The 17,028-nt window shown below is 38.0% G+C and overlaps 1 protein-coding gene across 6 annotated transcripts in view; it reads left to right on the forward strand.

The window, feature by feature from the left end:
- Window positions 1–17,028, forward strand: part of LOC119797460 (ral guanine nucleotide dissociation stimulator-like) — a 52,516-nt gene that overhangs the window by 18,603 nt on the left and 16,885 nt on the right. For 2 of the 6 annotated variants that reach the window (XM_038306530.1, XM_038306531.1), the window contains exon 1: window positions 9,455–9,799. The exons of 3 other annotated variants lie outside the window; for them this stretch is intronic. In XM_038306530.1, the coding sequence (XP_038162458.1) occupies window positions 9,611–9,799 (189 nt within the window). In that variant the 5' untranslated portion in view covers window positions 9,455–9,610. Of the gene's footprint in view, window positions 1–9,453; window positions 9,800–17,028 lie in introns of those variants that run through there. One more of the 6 variants, XM_038306532.1, reaches the window with a different exon arrangement.

The raw sequence follows: 17,028 nt of genomic DNA on the forward strand, positions 1-17,028 counted from the left end.
GGTTCAAACCCAGTTTGGTGTAATTGAATAAGTCAATGAATCTGTGTAAAAGAATTAAGTTGTAAAAATTATTTGTTTTTGTACATCAATTGTTTGTGGAGGTAATATATGGACAAAACTGATTAATGAGAAGAAATCAGAAATAAGACAGCCTGTAGGGGCTTAAACTATTTAATGAGGGCTGTGGGAAGAAAAGTGGCAATGTTTGTTTTCTGTTTCTTTGTTACATTGCTGGTAACTGGAGGGAGGCTGAGGCCCAGAGGATCTTGTATATGTTTAGTTTCTTTTGCACCCTGTTTTGAGTTTTTGAGCACAATAAATCACCAACACCGGTAACCCGACTGAGCCTGGATTCTTGGAGGCCAAAGAACCCCGTCACAGTGACCCAAATCATCACTGTTACTGTTATTATATAGTAAATTAAATCATTACTGTTAAATTGTATGTATTGTCCAATTGTTTATTTGAATTCTTATTCCGGATTAGTTGGAGACATACACTAGGCTATATCAGCCCCACCAAAAATATTTTTCACCAGCCGCCACTGCTAATGCCGTTACAGATGTTACAGATGATACAGATGTTATGGTTGAGAAGGTTAAACCAGGTGCTCCTTAAAGGCCCTTTGAGGGACATTCTTGAGTTTGTATATTTGGTAATAAAACTAAGAAAAACCTGATAATAATTGTATTTCAATGAATGATTGTAGATTAGGGTCTGATTTAAATCAGGAAACTGGATTGCTGTAATTATCCCTCCCTTCTCTCTCTGGGAGCTTTGGGATATTGGCTGCTATAATCCCTGTTGGCTTTTAGCATCTCGTGGATGTCTTATTAATGCTGAATATGCAACCTTGGCAACTGGAAATTATTTTAAACAGATAATGCATCGTTCACAGTTTTTATGTAAACCAAATATCGCCTTGAACATGCACGGTGCAGCCCTGCACACAGCAGGATTTGGCCTGTGGTCTTTGAAAAATGGCCGAACACCGCAGATGGCAAACAAACAAAGCTTTGAAAAATCAGGGACAGAATATTCTGATGGGATACAAGAACAAAAGAGAACCTGAAAATAAAAGTAACATTTTGGCAGCATTTGAACAAACATGAAATATTTTTACGTTGGCTATCTTAGTCATTTTCTTTCTTTTGACCAATAGAGCTGTTGATTAGTATGTTGCTCTAAACCACAATTTCAGTAACTTAATCCCTTTAAGAACTTTAAAAAGTAGGTAGTAGTAAGATGTACAATTGGTACAGAAAGACAGTGCTGGATTAATAAACTAATAGAATAAAAAAGTTATAGAAAAGTCTCAATCGTCCAGTACTTCATTGGAGAAATTTACACCCCCGCAGAAAAGTTAATTATAATAGGAAGCCTGTAGATTTAAACAAGGGTTAGAAATGCAAAGAAACAAAAAACACGAGATTGTGCAACATGAGAAATTACTGTTGATTGGTAAATACTGTCAACTACTGTGATTTAGTTAATAAAAAAAAACTAATGAAAAAAAAGGAAGACTTGTGCAACAGTGTAGCATGATTTAGAGAAATGTGCAAACCTGTTTTTGTGGCTAAACCACAAAATCTGCAAGAGTGGATACAAACATTGAGTTTTATATTAGCTTTTATAGGGAGGAAGGATCTGCAATAATGCTCCTTTGTAGGCATGCAACGAAATGAAAATTCTTGGCTGAAGAAGTTATGTTTAGTATTAAAATCTTACTATTTTTGCCTATGATGTGTACTAACCCTATTGAAAAAATCATATTATATTTTAAACTCAAAGCAGTTCACTAACTTAACTATTCAGTAACAAAAGTACCAAAATATCTGTTTACCACTGAGACCTTGGCTCCGTTCACTGCGGCCTGAAGTGACCCAAATCCGATTTTTTTTTTTTTGCCCACATGCGACCTGGATCTAATCTTTTCATGGCTGTCTGAACAACACAGATCCGATTTCTTTTCCAATGCGACCCAGGCCACTTGGCTATGTGGTCCTGAATGCGACCTGTGTCTGGAAGGCCATGTCGCATTCATCCAACCTCAATGACTTTAATACCTGACAATCTTTTTTAGATGTTTAATCATTTAGAAAATAATGTATTTTTATAGTTGGGAAAGATAGCTAGATGCGCACTGGCGCTACCATCATGTTTACTTCCGTAAACACAGAGCATGCTGGCCTGTGATGTCATTGCGTCCTCTACTGCGCATGCGGAACACTTGCGTTGCGCTTTTTTGCTTCAGTTCTTTTATTCACGCGCTTGATGTTTCTGCGAGCTGGAGAAGTTTGTCGCAGAATGAATGAATGAATTTATTGCGGACAATTTCAGACAGACAATTTGACAAACAACAATAAATGACTCAACCAAATACAACAAACTAGTTGACCTCAACCAAACCAAACAGCAATTTCCAAACTAACTAAAATCATCTGAACAGAAATAGAAACCCCTCCAACAAATAAAGCAGTCGGTATATACAGCCAGCGAAATGACATCAATTAATGGAAGTTGTCTGAAAATCATCACAATTTTGTCTGCGTTGTTTCAGTGTTAAATGTTTATTTCAGTAGCTGAATTCTGGGCACATCCCTCCTCCTTTGTGCATCTACAGTAGATGGCAGCAGTCTGTCACTGAAGAAGAGCTGTGAAAATGTTTATTGAGTCTAAGTTAGTTTAAAGGGAGTTTGTGTTTTTGGAACAAAAACATTAAGCTTTTTTGGACTCTCTAATCTTTGTGTGACCAAAGCACGAGCTGGTACTTCGTTTTTAGTAAAACATTGAAAGAAAAGGGAAAAAAACGTAGTTTAAGTCATCCCTTAGCGAGCCGGTTCCGCCACACTGGGATCAACCTAGGGTTAAGGATCTTGATCTGGGAGCCACATTGAAGGTCTGACAATCTAACGATCTAATTATAGGTAAAAAAGTGTCCTAAATTAAGTGTATTTGACCTTAATCTTAGCATTTAATTCAGATGATCTCTCCATGGAATGAGTATTCCTGCCCTTGAAATAAGATAAGTTGTTGTTATTCACTTGAAATAAGACACTGACATTATTTCTTTTCTCATTTTAAACATAAATCATCTTTTTCAGTGGGCACATTTTGTTACCTGTTTACATAAAGGAATAATGCACATATTTGCAGTGTGTGACTGATGGTTTCTGAGCAGGAGAAGATGCTCCCCAACCTCAGTTTCCGTTTCAAAGTTCAGGGGGAAACGCCAAATTTGGAGCTGTTTTTATTCAAATAGATCCTGTTATGCTTTTCTGCCTCTCCTGTCTGCTGAGCAAACTGATCTCTGCACCTAAAACAGGATCCAAGAGTTCTTACCGACAATAATCTGATTGGGTTTTACCGTCATTCCAGACCCCCGGCTTCGTGCAACATGAAGCGACTCAGACGGCTGACCTCAGGAGCTGTCCGTCTGAGACGACGAGGCAGGAAACATGAATCTCTGCCTGATTTCTGTACAATTATAACAATCCAGCTGAAAACTCTTTTTATTCCTGCAATAATTAGCAGCCAAATAAGTGGCATGATTCATAAATTAATACTTCTACTTAGTTCTGATCATCAGCGTCTTTGATTAAAAATCAAACTGATTACTTTACAGCTTGGGATTACTTCAGAGTTGGTGTGAACAGATCTCATATATATTCTAATAGCCTTTCAACACCCTGAATAAATAATTGCCCCCCTTATGTTCCTGCTCTGCTTCAAACCCCAAACATGCAATGCATCCTTATCACTGTCACACACTGACCAGACTTGTACCACATGACCGCCTCTACAAACAAAACCTAGATGGAAAATAAACTCTACTTGGCGAACCAATACAGATGTGTTTAAAAATAAGACACATTGGCCAATAAAGGCGTTGAATGCATATATGTTACACATCCCTCACATCATCAGAAGTTCATCTCCTAGAGGTTAAGTTTTCAGCTTTTTATAAAACTCCTGATCTTAAGTAAAAATCTGCTCAACTAGATGCGTTCTGGGAGTCAGCAGAGCATACATTTGTGATTTAGAAACTTCTGGGGCAAGAAATGTGAATCTTCAGTCGGTGGGGTCAGTTTCCCTACGTTTGGTGGTTAAAATGTAACATACATGAATTAAGACCACTTTATGAAAACCTTTTTTGTTTTCGACCAATTCCTGGCTGTATAGGCATTTATTTCTCAACATATATTGGGGCTGCTCTGTCAGCAGACATTTTAAAGTAGAGATTATCTGAAATAGAGTGCTCTTAAAGCTCATATAGCTTTTTCTTCAACCATCAACTTGATAAAAATGACAATAATAACAAATGTTACTCAAGTTTTAAAATAAAGAAAAAGCAAACAAAACATTAACAACGAAGAGTAATTAATGAATGAGCGTTACTTGATTTCATGCATGCATGAGGAAAAAATACAAGGAAAAAAGATATTTGCAAAAATATGGAGGGATATCAGTAGGGCTGAAACAATTCATCGGATTATTTATGATTAATCGAATATTGAAATAATCGTCAACTAATTTAGTAAGCGATTAATCATTAACTGGAGTATAGAGACACTCAAACGTGCCTTTAGGTGACAGAGCGACTCACTTAGAGCAGTAATTCTACCAAAATTGTAAAAACATTGCATTTAAGATTAAATAACTTTTTCGTCTGTCAATTTGCTCTATCCAGAACTCCCCAAGGGAAAGAGTTTTAGTTTTGAGGTGGTTTAAATTATTGAAAAGTTTAATAATTGATTTGCAAAATAAATATAATAAATAATAAATAATTGTTATTTGCAGCCCTATATACCAGCTTTTACTCGCTGAAACTTTAAGATTTTATGCGTTTAATGGATATTAACTAAAAAGCTAAAGAGACTCAAAGTTTATTAATAAATTCCTTCAGATTTTGCACGTCATCATTGTTCATCTTTTAACAGGTTTTTAATGATGAGGTTGAGCTGCTTCAGTTTGCTCCTTTCTGTTCTCTCCATCTGTTTGCCTTTTTTTCCCCCTCCATGCTTGTATAACTATAGTTCGTCTGTTTGACCCATCGGCTTTTTATTTTCCACCAGTGGCCCAGTTTGACCACAGCGCTCTGGTTCTGTCCAGAGAGCCGCCCCCTGAGGGGCGACCGGGCCTTTCTAAACGTCACCCTGACAGTTAAAAACAAACTTTTTTAGTTGTTCAGTGTCTCCAGGACGAGAATAACTTCCTGATGTCACTGCCCTGATTTCCATTTGAACTTCGCCAAAATTAAAATCATTTACCACATGTGTGTCAGCTGGTCTCAGATCTGCCCTGCTTTCATTCTGGGCTCTTTATTTTTTTTCTTCCTGAATCTTCCACAGCTGTGTGGAAGAAGAATCGCGCGTTTCTCTCTTTGCTTGTGTGGTGGTGGTGGGTGGGGGGCGAGGGCGTCACTCTCCTCAGGGAACAGTAAATCATGTCGGAGCGGAAACTGATATCGATTCCAAGCAGATGGAAGAAGAGCTTCACTCAAATCACCCTGGAGGGAAAGTCGGACCTTCTGCTCCCCTCTGAGAGATTTTAAAGATCAATGACAGATATCAGCATCCACCATGAGCTTCAAATCTTAGATTGTTAGGAATGGTTAAAGAAGTCAAAGTAGATGTTTTTCCCTAAATGCTCCTTGTTTTGCATCCAATAAATTGTGACACAAATATTAAGTAGAGTATTCACATTGGAGGGGAGCTTCACCCAGATGTTTGGGGCTGCACAGCTGCAGAGAGTCCAGATTAACCTCTCTGGGTTGCTCTCATGCAGAGCTGTGGTAATGAAGCCCAGACATCCAGAAAGATCCGGAGAAATAATCTGTGCGCATTAAAATCTGTTGTGATGCCTCTGGTTACGATCTCTGGGTTTCAGGTTGAGATCCTCTTTCTTTTTTTTACGATCCACCCTCTAGGTTTCAAACTCTTTAGAGAATGGGATAAGAAAGCTAGTCTGGAAACTCAATTGTTTATTCCTGCTCCACCTGCTCTTTTCCATACTTTTCCAGACCCTGTTAGGAATCTTTCTAATTGGTTGTTCAGGGTGAATCCTAGTGATGTTATGAGATGAGTCGATGCTTCGAGGCATATCGAAAATAATGGAGAGGGGGTGTTTTCCAAAGCGCGTGTCGATGCGTGATTCATTTAGAGGAGGAACCAAAATTGATGACGTCCGAGGCCTCGCTATCGTGACACCATGTGACCGCTTCGGGAAGCGGTTCAGGAAGCGCAAAAATTTTGACAGGCATTTAAACAGCCTCAGTTTTTAGTCAAGATGTGGGAGTTTGTAGGAGTTGCTGTCAGTTGGATAGAGTTTGGATAAAGTCTTAAGAATAGATTGGTTGGAAAAACAACCAATCTAGTTGGTTAAAACTATTTAGGTTAGAATAAGCAATGTAATGATCAAAATCTGAGCAAGCCACCGGACACAGTTGCAATGTTAGTGTTAAGTAGTATTTTCTCCTTTGCACAGCTAACCACATAAGAGGCGTCATCTGTAAGATGCAGACTCCCTCTCCTGTGGTTGATGGTTCAAGACCTACCTTTGACTTTTGAAAGTTCGGATTATACTTACATATTTTGGCTAATGAGACTAATTTGCATTGGTTTGCCCTAGTAAAAATATAGATTGGGTAAAAATGCTGCCAAATTAGGTCGGTTTAGCCAAAAGATTGGTTGAACACAACTTCCAACCTGAATTAAAAAAAAACAAAAAATGTTGAAAAACTATTATATTTGAATAAAAATGACAAACACCTTTCATTTTGCTCATCATTGCCCAATTTGCACAAAAATTATACACTTAAAAAAAAAACTTACAAAAGGTTTTATTATACACACCAACTATTAACAATTTCAAAGGAACTTAAAAGGGGAAAAAAATCACAGATTTTATTACAAACTGTAGTTCTGCTTTACACCAGTAGGTGGTGACCTGTTCACATGAGGCTTCATGAACTGTGGCTTCATCTCATTAGTGAATCCTTTCTTCTTCTCTCTTTTTCTGTGCAACAGCATCAGATTATAAAACCCAGAATTAGAAAAGTCTGATTAGTCCTACATGTTTTGCTCAATTGATGTTTTTCCCTCTGAAATCCTCATCATTGCTCCTCTCCTGCAAAGTTATTACTCCTGCATGGCATTTCAGTACCACACTGAAAACCTCCAGGCTTTTACAGCCATTTGTTTTGTACCGCTGATTAAAAAACGGAGTTGAACTGATTTGAGCTGGTAATCAACTAAATAGCTTGGTAGCTCATGTAATTGAGTTGATGGATAGCTTGTTAGTTTGATTATAATGGGCTGTGTTCCTTCAGCTATCCTCCAGGAGGCAGTATTGGATGGTAAATCCACTGAAGCTCCTGTTGATTCTGCTGCCTGTGAGATCCTCCTCAGCTCAGATGATGACACATCAGAGAACTATCTTTATGGTCAACTCAAACCGCAGTGGGTGTTTCAGGAACCGTCCTCTTGTCGATTATGTGGTGTGTTTTGGAAATCAGAAAAGAAATTTGTCCAGGTAGATCACAGACAAAAAATTAGTGTATACAACGATGTTAAAAAGCGGTCAGCTTCTAACCACAAAGGTGAAAGGGCCGATAATTTCAGCTGTGAAGTGGATATTTAAGCACTCTGTTTCGAGCCGTCTATTATATAGAAATCCCTTATTTTTGTTTGTTTAGATGCATCTGTGCAAACTGAAGTTTCTCAGTTCAAAAAGTGCAGTTCAACATTTGGTAGAAAAACATTCAAGCTGTTTACTTATAGTGCACAAGTGTTAAAATAGAGAGCAAAGAAAGAGGAACTGATGGATCCACAGAAATTTGACTGCGTGAATAATCCCGTTGCCACACTGCGATCTTTTACATTGGAAAAACGTTGGTCATTTTATAGCAAAATCAGACTTTTACTTATTCATTATAGGGAAAAAAGTGAACAGATCTTTAATAAGCATTAAGTGAAAAAAGTAACAAATATTTCCCTGGATGTAATATACAGGTTATAATTTTCCTTTGCCAAGACATGAATATTTAAATTTAAAACAAACAAAAAACATAGATTTTTTAGCACCTTATATGAAGAGTGGGTTAACAATATGTCTCACAATGGGAAAATTGTGGTGTTTACAGGAAAAAAAATGGAAAAACATGATTAAAGAGAGGTGTGTGTATATATATACAATTATTGAATTCAGAATTTAAAAGGCTTTTTTATATTTTGTGTCCAGTTCTGTTAGATTATTTCAGGATGTTTTTAATGTTAAGAGATTTAGTTTGTGTGTTCAGAGAATGCCAGGGTAAAAGTTATTTGAGTTACATTCTTAATGTTTGCTCCTTTTTTAGTGTAAATATGTGATTTGAGGCTGTAAGCAGGAAGATTAAACTGTACTTTACTTTGTTTTCTTTTCCCATACTGTCCTGCTGCCATAGTGAGAGCAGAAACAACACAGGCCCATCATTTCCCCTAAGGCATGACATAAGAATGGAGGAGTTAACTTTGCCTTCAGGGACACCTCCGACATTTCAAAATCAGCATGTAGAGAAGGCTGTAAATGTTGCATACTCCCTACATTTAGCTTTTATAGTGCTATATAGTTACCTTTGCTGACTTCAAGAGTTGGGAGTTCATAAGCTGTTTACATGTTTAGATCTCTGTAGAGATGCATTTAGTTGTCCTCATAAGGAAGCTTCACTTTATTCCAGTTTACATCATTATTGTTTTATAATTTTTACTACTTAGTAATGGTTGAGTTGAATAAAAAACTTTCCAAGATTAAAAACAAAATCCACGACTGAACATAAAATATGAATTTAAGGATTTCATAGAAAAATGTAGAAAGTTAACAAATGCCTGAGAACATGCTTTTAGAGTCTCTAAAAAACGTTTTTATGCTTGTACAAATCCTTCACAAATACTTGTTTACATTTATGTTCCTATATCATCTCAGTGCTTATTTAGAAAGTATTTTTTTGTCAATAGCCTTAACTTATTTTTATTTTTTTTTACTAAATGAAAGCAGTAAAGCTTTTTTATAAGCCTTTTTCTGTTTTTAAATTCTTTAAATTAAGTTTTCCATTATTCCATTTTTTTCAATTGTGTTATTTCAAGGAGCATTTTCTTTTGTGTTTTTTAATTTTCACGAGCAAAAATGATTTAGCTTTTTGTTATTTTATATTAGAATATCATTAAAAATCTAAATACATAGAAAATGTGTGGCAAATATAATTCGGTAAGATAAACTAACAAATAAAAATACAGCAAATTATTTTAATAAGTTATCTGTTATTTCTTTTATACCGATATAAAGTTAAATTTATTTTTAACAGGAACAAATTTATGCCGTCGGGTTTATTTCTTTACCAGGTTTTAGTTTTTCCGAGGCTCGTGAAGGTCTCATAAGCTAGTGGGCGGCGTTTATTGGGAGTCCTGATGCTCCTGAACGCCTCAGACCGCAGGATGATCTAGCAGAGCTGCTTTAACTCATCTGACGGAGCCGAACCAGCTGCTGCGCTTCGCCTTTGGACCAAAACCTCTCAGATAAAACCCGTCAAAGATGCTTGTCCCGCTGTGACCTACCGACCGCCCGCCAAGCCTCCATGGTCTTTCTCCCGGGGATTGAAACCCAGGCGGGCAGCTTTAAGCCGGGACAGCTGCTCGAAATGTTCGACTCGTCGTGGAAGGTTCGGAGCATTTGGGACGGGGTGAAGCTGGAGGTGGTGGAGGACCGCAGCCCGGCGGTGCTGCACAGCTTCACCCACCTGGACCCGGACCTGCCCCTGACCGAGGTAAGGAAGAGGAGGGTGAAGGAGGCCCGTTAGATTAGCTGTTCCTGGGAGAACGGACTGCTTTTAACGCCTCGGGCTTCTGATTTTACCGTTTAGGTTAAACTTCATGTGAACAAAGAAGCATCAAACTTTAATATATATATTTATTTTACAATTTTCGGCTGTAGTTCTGATTAAGAGTCGTTTTCCTCGTCGGATTGTGCATGAGGATACCATGAAGTGCTGTGATTGTAGCTGAGGTTGAGACGGGACAGCCCACACAGATGGATCTAAATGTTCACTAATGGCTCCCAAACAAATGCTTCCAGGCTGGCACAGGCCTACAGTTACAGCATGACTTGCTTCTCTGCAGCTTGTGGTTATCTCCCTCCTCTGCTCACACTCATTCAGTTAAACCACAGAAGAAACCCCCCCTACCCCCCAATGCAGCTGTTTGCCATGATCCTTACAGGTTCCCCTTTACCTTGATGGTGCCTATATGGGTCGGACCTCCTGTTTGAACAGTTGTTTATCTCTTACTGTAAATGTCAGAAATATGGGGGAACTCCGCTCAGAAAGCTGAAATCAGTTTGCTCACATCATCTCAGCACTTAGCGCTGCTTGAAATGATCAACAGGAGTAAGAAGATGTAGATTTTGAAATAATCTGATGGCAATTGGATGGAAATTCCCTGAAATTCCTATATATATATATATATATATATATATATATATATATATTGCACTCATGTCAGGGAAATACGGCTGAAACAATTAATTGAATTAATCAAGAATGAAGATAATCGTCAACTAATTTAGTTCTCCATTAATCGTTAAATGGAGTATAGAGACTCGAAAACATATTTTTAGGTGACAGATAAACAAACTTAGAGCAGTTGTTATATGAAAATTGTAAAGTATGTAAACGTTTTGGATTTAAGATTAAATAAAAGTTTTCATCTGTCAATATGCTCTATCCAGAACTCCTCAAATGGAAAAGTTTGAGTTTAAACTGGTTTATTTTTGTAAAAAAAATCTTCTTTAAGGAACCTTTGGCTATCCGATTGTTAATCGATTAATTGAAAAAATATTCGACAGATAATTGATTTGCTAAATGATCGTTAGTTGCAGCCATATGGCGAAATTTGATCAGTGGTTTGAAAGATGTCAACATTTTAAGTAGCATCTCATTAACCGTACAAGGGTTAAAAAGTCCACCTCAGTGAAGTTTTTGAAAAATGTCTGCTGGTAGATTTGGTGTAAATTGGCCGATTGGTGGATTGATCTGTTTCCCTCCTCCGGGGTGAGGCACGTGTCGGATTGCTGGAGAAAATCCATGCCAGCGGCTCTAAATCCCTCCAGAAAATTCCCAGCTTTACTAAAGGGATCAGCCGCACCGGTTAACAGAACTACTAGTCATCAGAAGTGATAGCATTGAGTGAAAATTATGGCTGGATGGATTCAAACAAAGAGATTTGAGTGTAAATGTTTGAAGGTTTCAAACAAACTCTTGGTTTAATACAGGAAAACCATTGCTGTTGCTGCTATAATGACGCATAACCGTTTTTTCCTTTTGGTTGTTTGTTTTTTATTTTTTTAATTATTTGATATTAATTTGTCTAAATCAATAACTTATTTTAAAATGTTGATTTATCATTTTCAGCTTTCTGCTGTGAATAAAGAAGTTATATTTGCTCTGGATGAGCTGACAACAGTATATCCTGTAAATTCTAATCTGTCTGTACTTTCTTTGACTTGAAAAGGCAAGTTAAACTTTGTGCTTTGTCAAAAATCTGGTTAAAAGGACTTTAGGAACAGTTAGAAAACATTAGCCGCCTTGAAGGTCTAGCTTTTTAGTACTTTGATTTACCTCGATACCTCAGTAGGTCACAGCAGGTCTCTGGATAATGAAACCAAACGCAATATGAGAGGAAAAAAGCCGATTGTAATACATTTGAAGCCTAAAACCTAACAAGTTGTAGTGAAGAAACTTGTGCAACATGTGGAAACTCTAGAAGAAACGGTGACGTCACATGCAGCTTATCTTGCTTTAGAGCCCTGATGATGTGGATGCTTTGGCCCGGCAGCCAGAGTCACTGTGGGTTAACATTACACATCTGTGTGTGTGTGTGTGTGTGTTTGTACAGAAGGCATTTTAATAAATGGATGAGTCAGACTTGGACAGCTTTCTTGTATCTTGGAGCTGTTCAACATGCAGCAGGGCGCTGACGTGCAGGGAGTGCACCGCCTGTCAAAGTCCTGATGATTTAACAGGAGTTCTATCCTGTTTTCTAAATAAATATGCAGGAAAAATTCTAAAGTTTCCAGACTTTATTCCTCATAGCCATACAAAAACGGGTAAAATTGAAAAACCTCTGGTAATTAAAGGGCTTTATGGCATCTGATTTTTCTTTTTCTTTAATCATCTTGGTTTTGTTTGTTTTTTTTAGCTCCTGAGCTAAATTGTCCCTCCGTCATAAACAAAAGGGCATTATGCTTTTTTTAAATCCTCTCTAGACCCTCTTAGTTCACAAACCCTGGGTTTAAAGCATTAAAACTACTGTTTGAGTTTATACAAGCAAATTAAAGGTAACACAGATCACAACCTAGCTTAAAAGGATCTGTATTTAGGACTGGATAATCCAGCCCAGAGATGAGAAGTCTCAGTGTTTCAGGTTTGAAAATAGACCTGATTCAAGTTGGTCCATAGAGGCTTAAAACAGCAGGGAAATAATAACACTTTACCCCCCTTTACCATTTATACAACCTCAGCTTTGTAGATTCATACGTCTTTGCTGTAAAGATATGAAATGTTGTTTCAAATGTTAAAATTCAAGTGTGGAAGAAGTGTGTTTTAGGGAACATTTGTAGGGGTCAGAAATAAATCCAGATTGATTAAAGCTTATTTAAATGATTCTACAAGGTTCGTTTCTGTTCAGTAATCTGTATCAAAACAGGTTTTAATCGTCGGACTTTAATATTCTAAGGGATGAGAGATACGGTTAGAGAGTTATGGATTACATGATGCATTTGCCAGCTGATGAGATAAAAAGGGAGGAATCACATGCATTTATCTTCCAGCTAACCGAGAGTCCTCAGCGTTCTGGCTGGAAGGATGAAATGTTCTGTTTGGACTTTCTGCTCCTTTGTGTCATTAATCAGACCGTTATTCAAACCTCTTGGTTTCTCCTGCCACCCTGTTCTCCGTCTCTCTGCTCCGTTCTAATCCTCTGCTTTAACACGGTCCTCCAGGGCTTAATCCCCCTCCCCTCCCGCCGAGGGTGAGGGGTTTCCTCAGCAATCCAGGGGCGTTCTCTCTCCTCCCAGTGATTCGGATGGTTAATGACGCATTGAGACGCTGTCATCTTTACTTTAGATCTCATTTCAGATTGAGCATTTGGAGAGAATCGTGGGGCGATCTGTGTGAAGAGGGGACATGTTGACTCTGTATGGAATATTTAGAGGAAACCTGAAATCTTTAGTGTTTCGTTTAAGCAGGAACGGGTCGGTTAGAAATATATAAAGGTTATATAAAGTTCCTTTTTTTTTTTTTTTACATTTTGAAATGTTTATTTTCTATTTTCTTATTTCTAGGTTTCTACTGAAAGCTTTGGGTAACTAACCCCTTCCCCACCACTTGCTTTTTCTGACTAATACGCTTAGCTGTTTTTTTTTTGCTGTTTGTTTGTATTTATCGTGATTTTAATTGCTATTCTGGCTGAAACAGTTAATTGGATTAATCAATTAACAAAATAATCGTCAGCTAATTTAGTAATGGAGTTTATAGACTCTAAAACTCCTTTAGCTGACAGAGCGACCCACTTAGAGCAGAAATTATATCACAATTGTAAAAAAATATATATACTGAATCCAACTATGCTCAAATGTTACCTAAACCTCCTCAAATTCAGTCCCATATGGCCTAATCAGGTCCTCTTATGTTTATTTGAATCCAAATTTTCACTGTAATCATATGGAAATAAATAATAAAGCGGGTAATAATAGAAACAGCAGAATAAAGAAACTGCAGCCAGAATGTTTACAAGAAGCAAATTCAGGCTAAAAATAATCCCAATCACTGATGAGCTGCAGTTATTTTGGGGGATTGAAAGTAAAAATGGAGACCCCAAGAGTCCAGAATCTGATTGGCATCCAGCCGCGCCACCGTTTTCTACGTCGGACGAGACTGATTCTGTAATTCTGGTCTTGAGCGGAGGTGTAAGTGATGGGGAAATCAGAGCCGGAGAGCTACTCTTACACTTCCTCTCTCTGAATCCTCTGAGCCAATGATGACTTAGCCTACAGTTCCCAGATGAACCTAATAACACAGTATGACTCCCCTTATCCCAGAGGGTAGAAATAACCCTGAGAACAATCAAACAGCACAGTGTCTTATTACACAGCCAGAACAGTACACATAATTAACGTTTCCTTGATGTCCCGGGGGTGTACGTAACTCTGCATGTCTCATCTGTTTTCCCCCCTCATGACCCAAATCTAAAAAAGACACAAACTCTGAGATGCCGTCTCTGTGAGCTGAAGGCTGCTTATCATGAGCTCTTATTTAACGGCCGAAACATGAGGAGCAGGAGCAGAGCTCTGCACAGAGGAGCTTTTGTTTCACAGGGGTCCAGCCGCCCAATCACAGCGCTAAAAAACAGACAGCTGCAAGAATATGAAGGCTGGAAAATCACTTGATTCTCTCTGCTTCTTTTTACTGTCCGATTCGGACGTGGTCCAACCATCTGAAAACGGTCTTACATAAAGTCTGAAGGCTTGTGAACCACTGGAGGAGGACGGAACTGAGGAGAAGGTTCTGGAGGGATTTGATTTGATTTGATTCAGCAGGATTATCTTTCTCTCATAGCGAGGGGAGGGGGTTATATTTCGCTTTCAGTCCGTCCCTCTAGCTTCTGTTCATAATACAGCGCAGGTGACCAGCGCTGTGGATCCTATTTAAAGGGAATGAGCTGCTGCTCCTGGGATCTTGTCCAACTTTCTGCAGAAATTCTGTCCAATTCTGAAGAAAGGAACTATAACTGGAACATTAATAGAACGCCAAAACTTCCTAAAACACTTGATTAACAGGAACACTTAAAGGGTTTATCATGACCTAATTTCTCCAAACTTTGATTCCATCCCAGTCAGTTTTTTATTCAAAGTTAGGTTCAGATTTCCCCCCAAGAAAAGACTAATTTGCATCTAAAATGTAATCTTTTTGAATATTTGAAATTGGAAATTGTTTTAGCTGCTAATCCAATATTTGTCTTTGAGGCATAATAAACACCCCAAAAACAATTAGGGTAGACCAATTTATTATCAGCTTTTAATTGAAGTTAATAATGGAGAAGAAAAGTATTTTGCATGGCGCCGTTAATATGCTCCAGGGGATGGAAACGCATCTAACTCACATTTGATTTTTTTTTAAAGTTCACTCAAAATTTGCATCACAATTAAATGGAAAAAAATGACAAATTAAAGAAAAAAATGTATTTCAGTTTGGATAAACACCAAAAGCGATCTATGTTTTCCTCATTAGACAAAGGAAATTAACAGAAATTCATATTCTAGTTCAGGTTACCCAGAGCGTCTTTAATCCAGACTGAAGTCCTCGCATGTATGGATGTGAGGACAGTTTGCACCACTGAGATGTATTTTTCTTATAGGATGTACGATATATCTGCAATCACAATGATATCTGGTATTTTTTGTTTAAAAAATTCTATGGATCCAGTAAGTAAAACTGGACTGATAATTATTTTTTTTATCTTTTCGGATGGAAAATGCATATAATTTTATATGTAAATATTGGTTAGTGGCTTTGAAATTCATATTGATGTAGGATATTGATATCACGAGTTTTATTTTTTTATTGCCTGGTTTTCTTACCTGTAGCCAATTTGAAGCAATTTGTTTTTCTTTTCTTTTTTTTTTGTAAAAAATTGAAAGAATTGACTCTCATTGTAGATTGTTACAGATTGGTGGGTGAAAAGAAACAAAACCAGATTGAATCCATCAACATGACTTTTGTTACTGGACCTCAATATTTACTCCTGCTTAGTTTGGTTTCTTATAATTGCTGCACGACTTAATAGGTTGGGATAGAGTTGCACCAAGATTGTTTACAGTCAGCTCTTCAGTTTGATTATATAGCTCCAAAGAGTAAAGTAAAAAATAAGAATGACCAAAAATGGAGACTACTCCAAAGGAACATATTGTTTTAGTCCCGGCTGCCACTACGCATTAATTTTGATCATTTATGCTAATATGCCTGTTACAGCTAATTAAAAAAAAAACAGTGATTCCAGGAATAGGCTGAGGTCATCCTGGGAATCTAATCAGGAGTTATTTGGCCTGCAGCCATTCCGTCATTTGAATCCGCATCACAACTGCTTTGTCTCAAACATTTTGACATTTGGGCCTTTCAAAAACATCCAAACACTCCTGCAGAGTGTTTTTAATGCATCTCTTGCAGGCCCTGTTTGACAACAAGCAATGAATGAGAATAACATCCATTTTATTTATTTCCATCGTTACAACAGCCATCACTATAAGCTTCAGCACTGCAGACCTTTACTCTGCTCCCCTGAGCCAAGATGAAACTTTATAAATACTGTTATACTTGGTATCCTTTAAGCTAATGTATTTTTTATGCAGGTGGACAGTAAAGCAGAATGAAGGTAGAATGTAGATGGTGTTATGTTGTCGGTGAACCCACTGCCCCCCCCCCCCCCCCCCCCCCCCACTGCCCCCACCCCCCCCACAGATGACCTCACCGGCATTCGGCACTCATTGTTAGCGAGGGGAAGTCTCTGGTTTGGGCTCGTAATGGACGCACTGCATTGTTGGCTTTGTTCAGCTGTTTACTGTTTCGGGGGGAAGGGGCATTTAGCTGCTGCCTCTGAGGGGCTTTCTAGTGATCCAAGCAGGTGTGTTTGTTTTCCCTGGATGAGGTTTGTGTTTGGCACGGCCTCTAAAAACCCTCCCAGGGCGGTGCTTGGCTCAGAGCGAAGGGTTTTCCCTCGTCTCTTGTCGGTTAGTTACAGCCTGATGCAGAACCAGCTGGCTGTGATTAGAAAGATTCAGATGTTTTATGATGTAAACGTTTTTATTCCATTTAATAGTTTAATCGATTTTATATATATATGTATAAGAAAGAAGAAACTTTAAAGAACTTCTCAGCCGTTTTAACCGGACAATGTTTCTGCACATTTAATCAAGGATCCTTATGAAAAAGCTGCGATTGTCTTG

The sequence above is a fragment of the Cyprinodon tularosa genome, unplaced genomic scaffold, assembly GCF_016077235.1.
Source record: "Cyprinodon tularosa strain WSP-4 unplaced genomic scaffold, ASM1607723v1 ctg583, whole genome shotgun sequence".
Taxonomy (NCBI): Eukaryota; Metazoa; Chordata; class Actinopteri; order Cyprinodontiformes; family Cyprinodontidae; genus Cyprinodon; species Cyprinodon tularosa.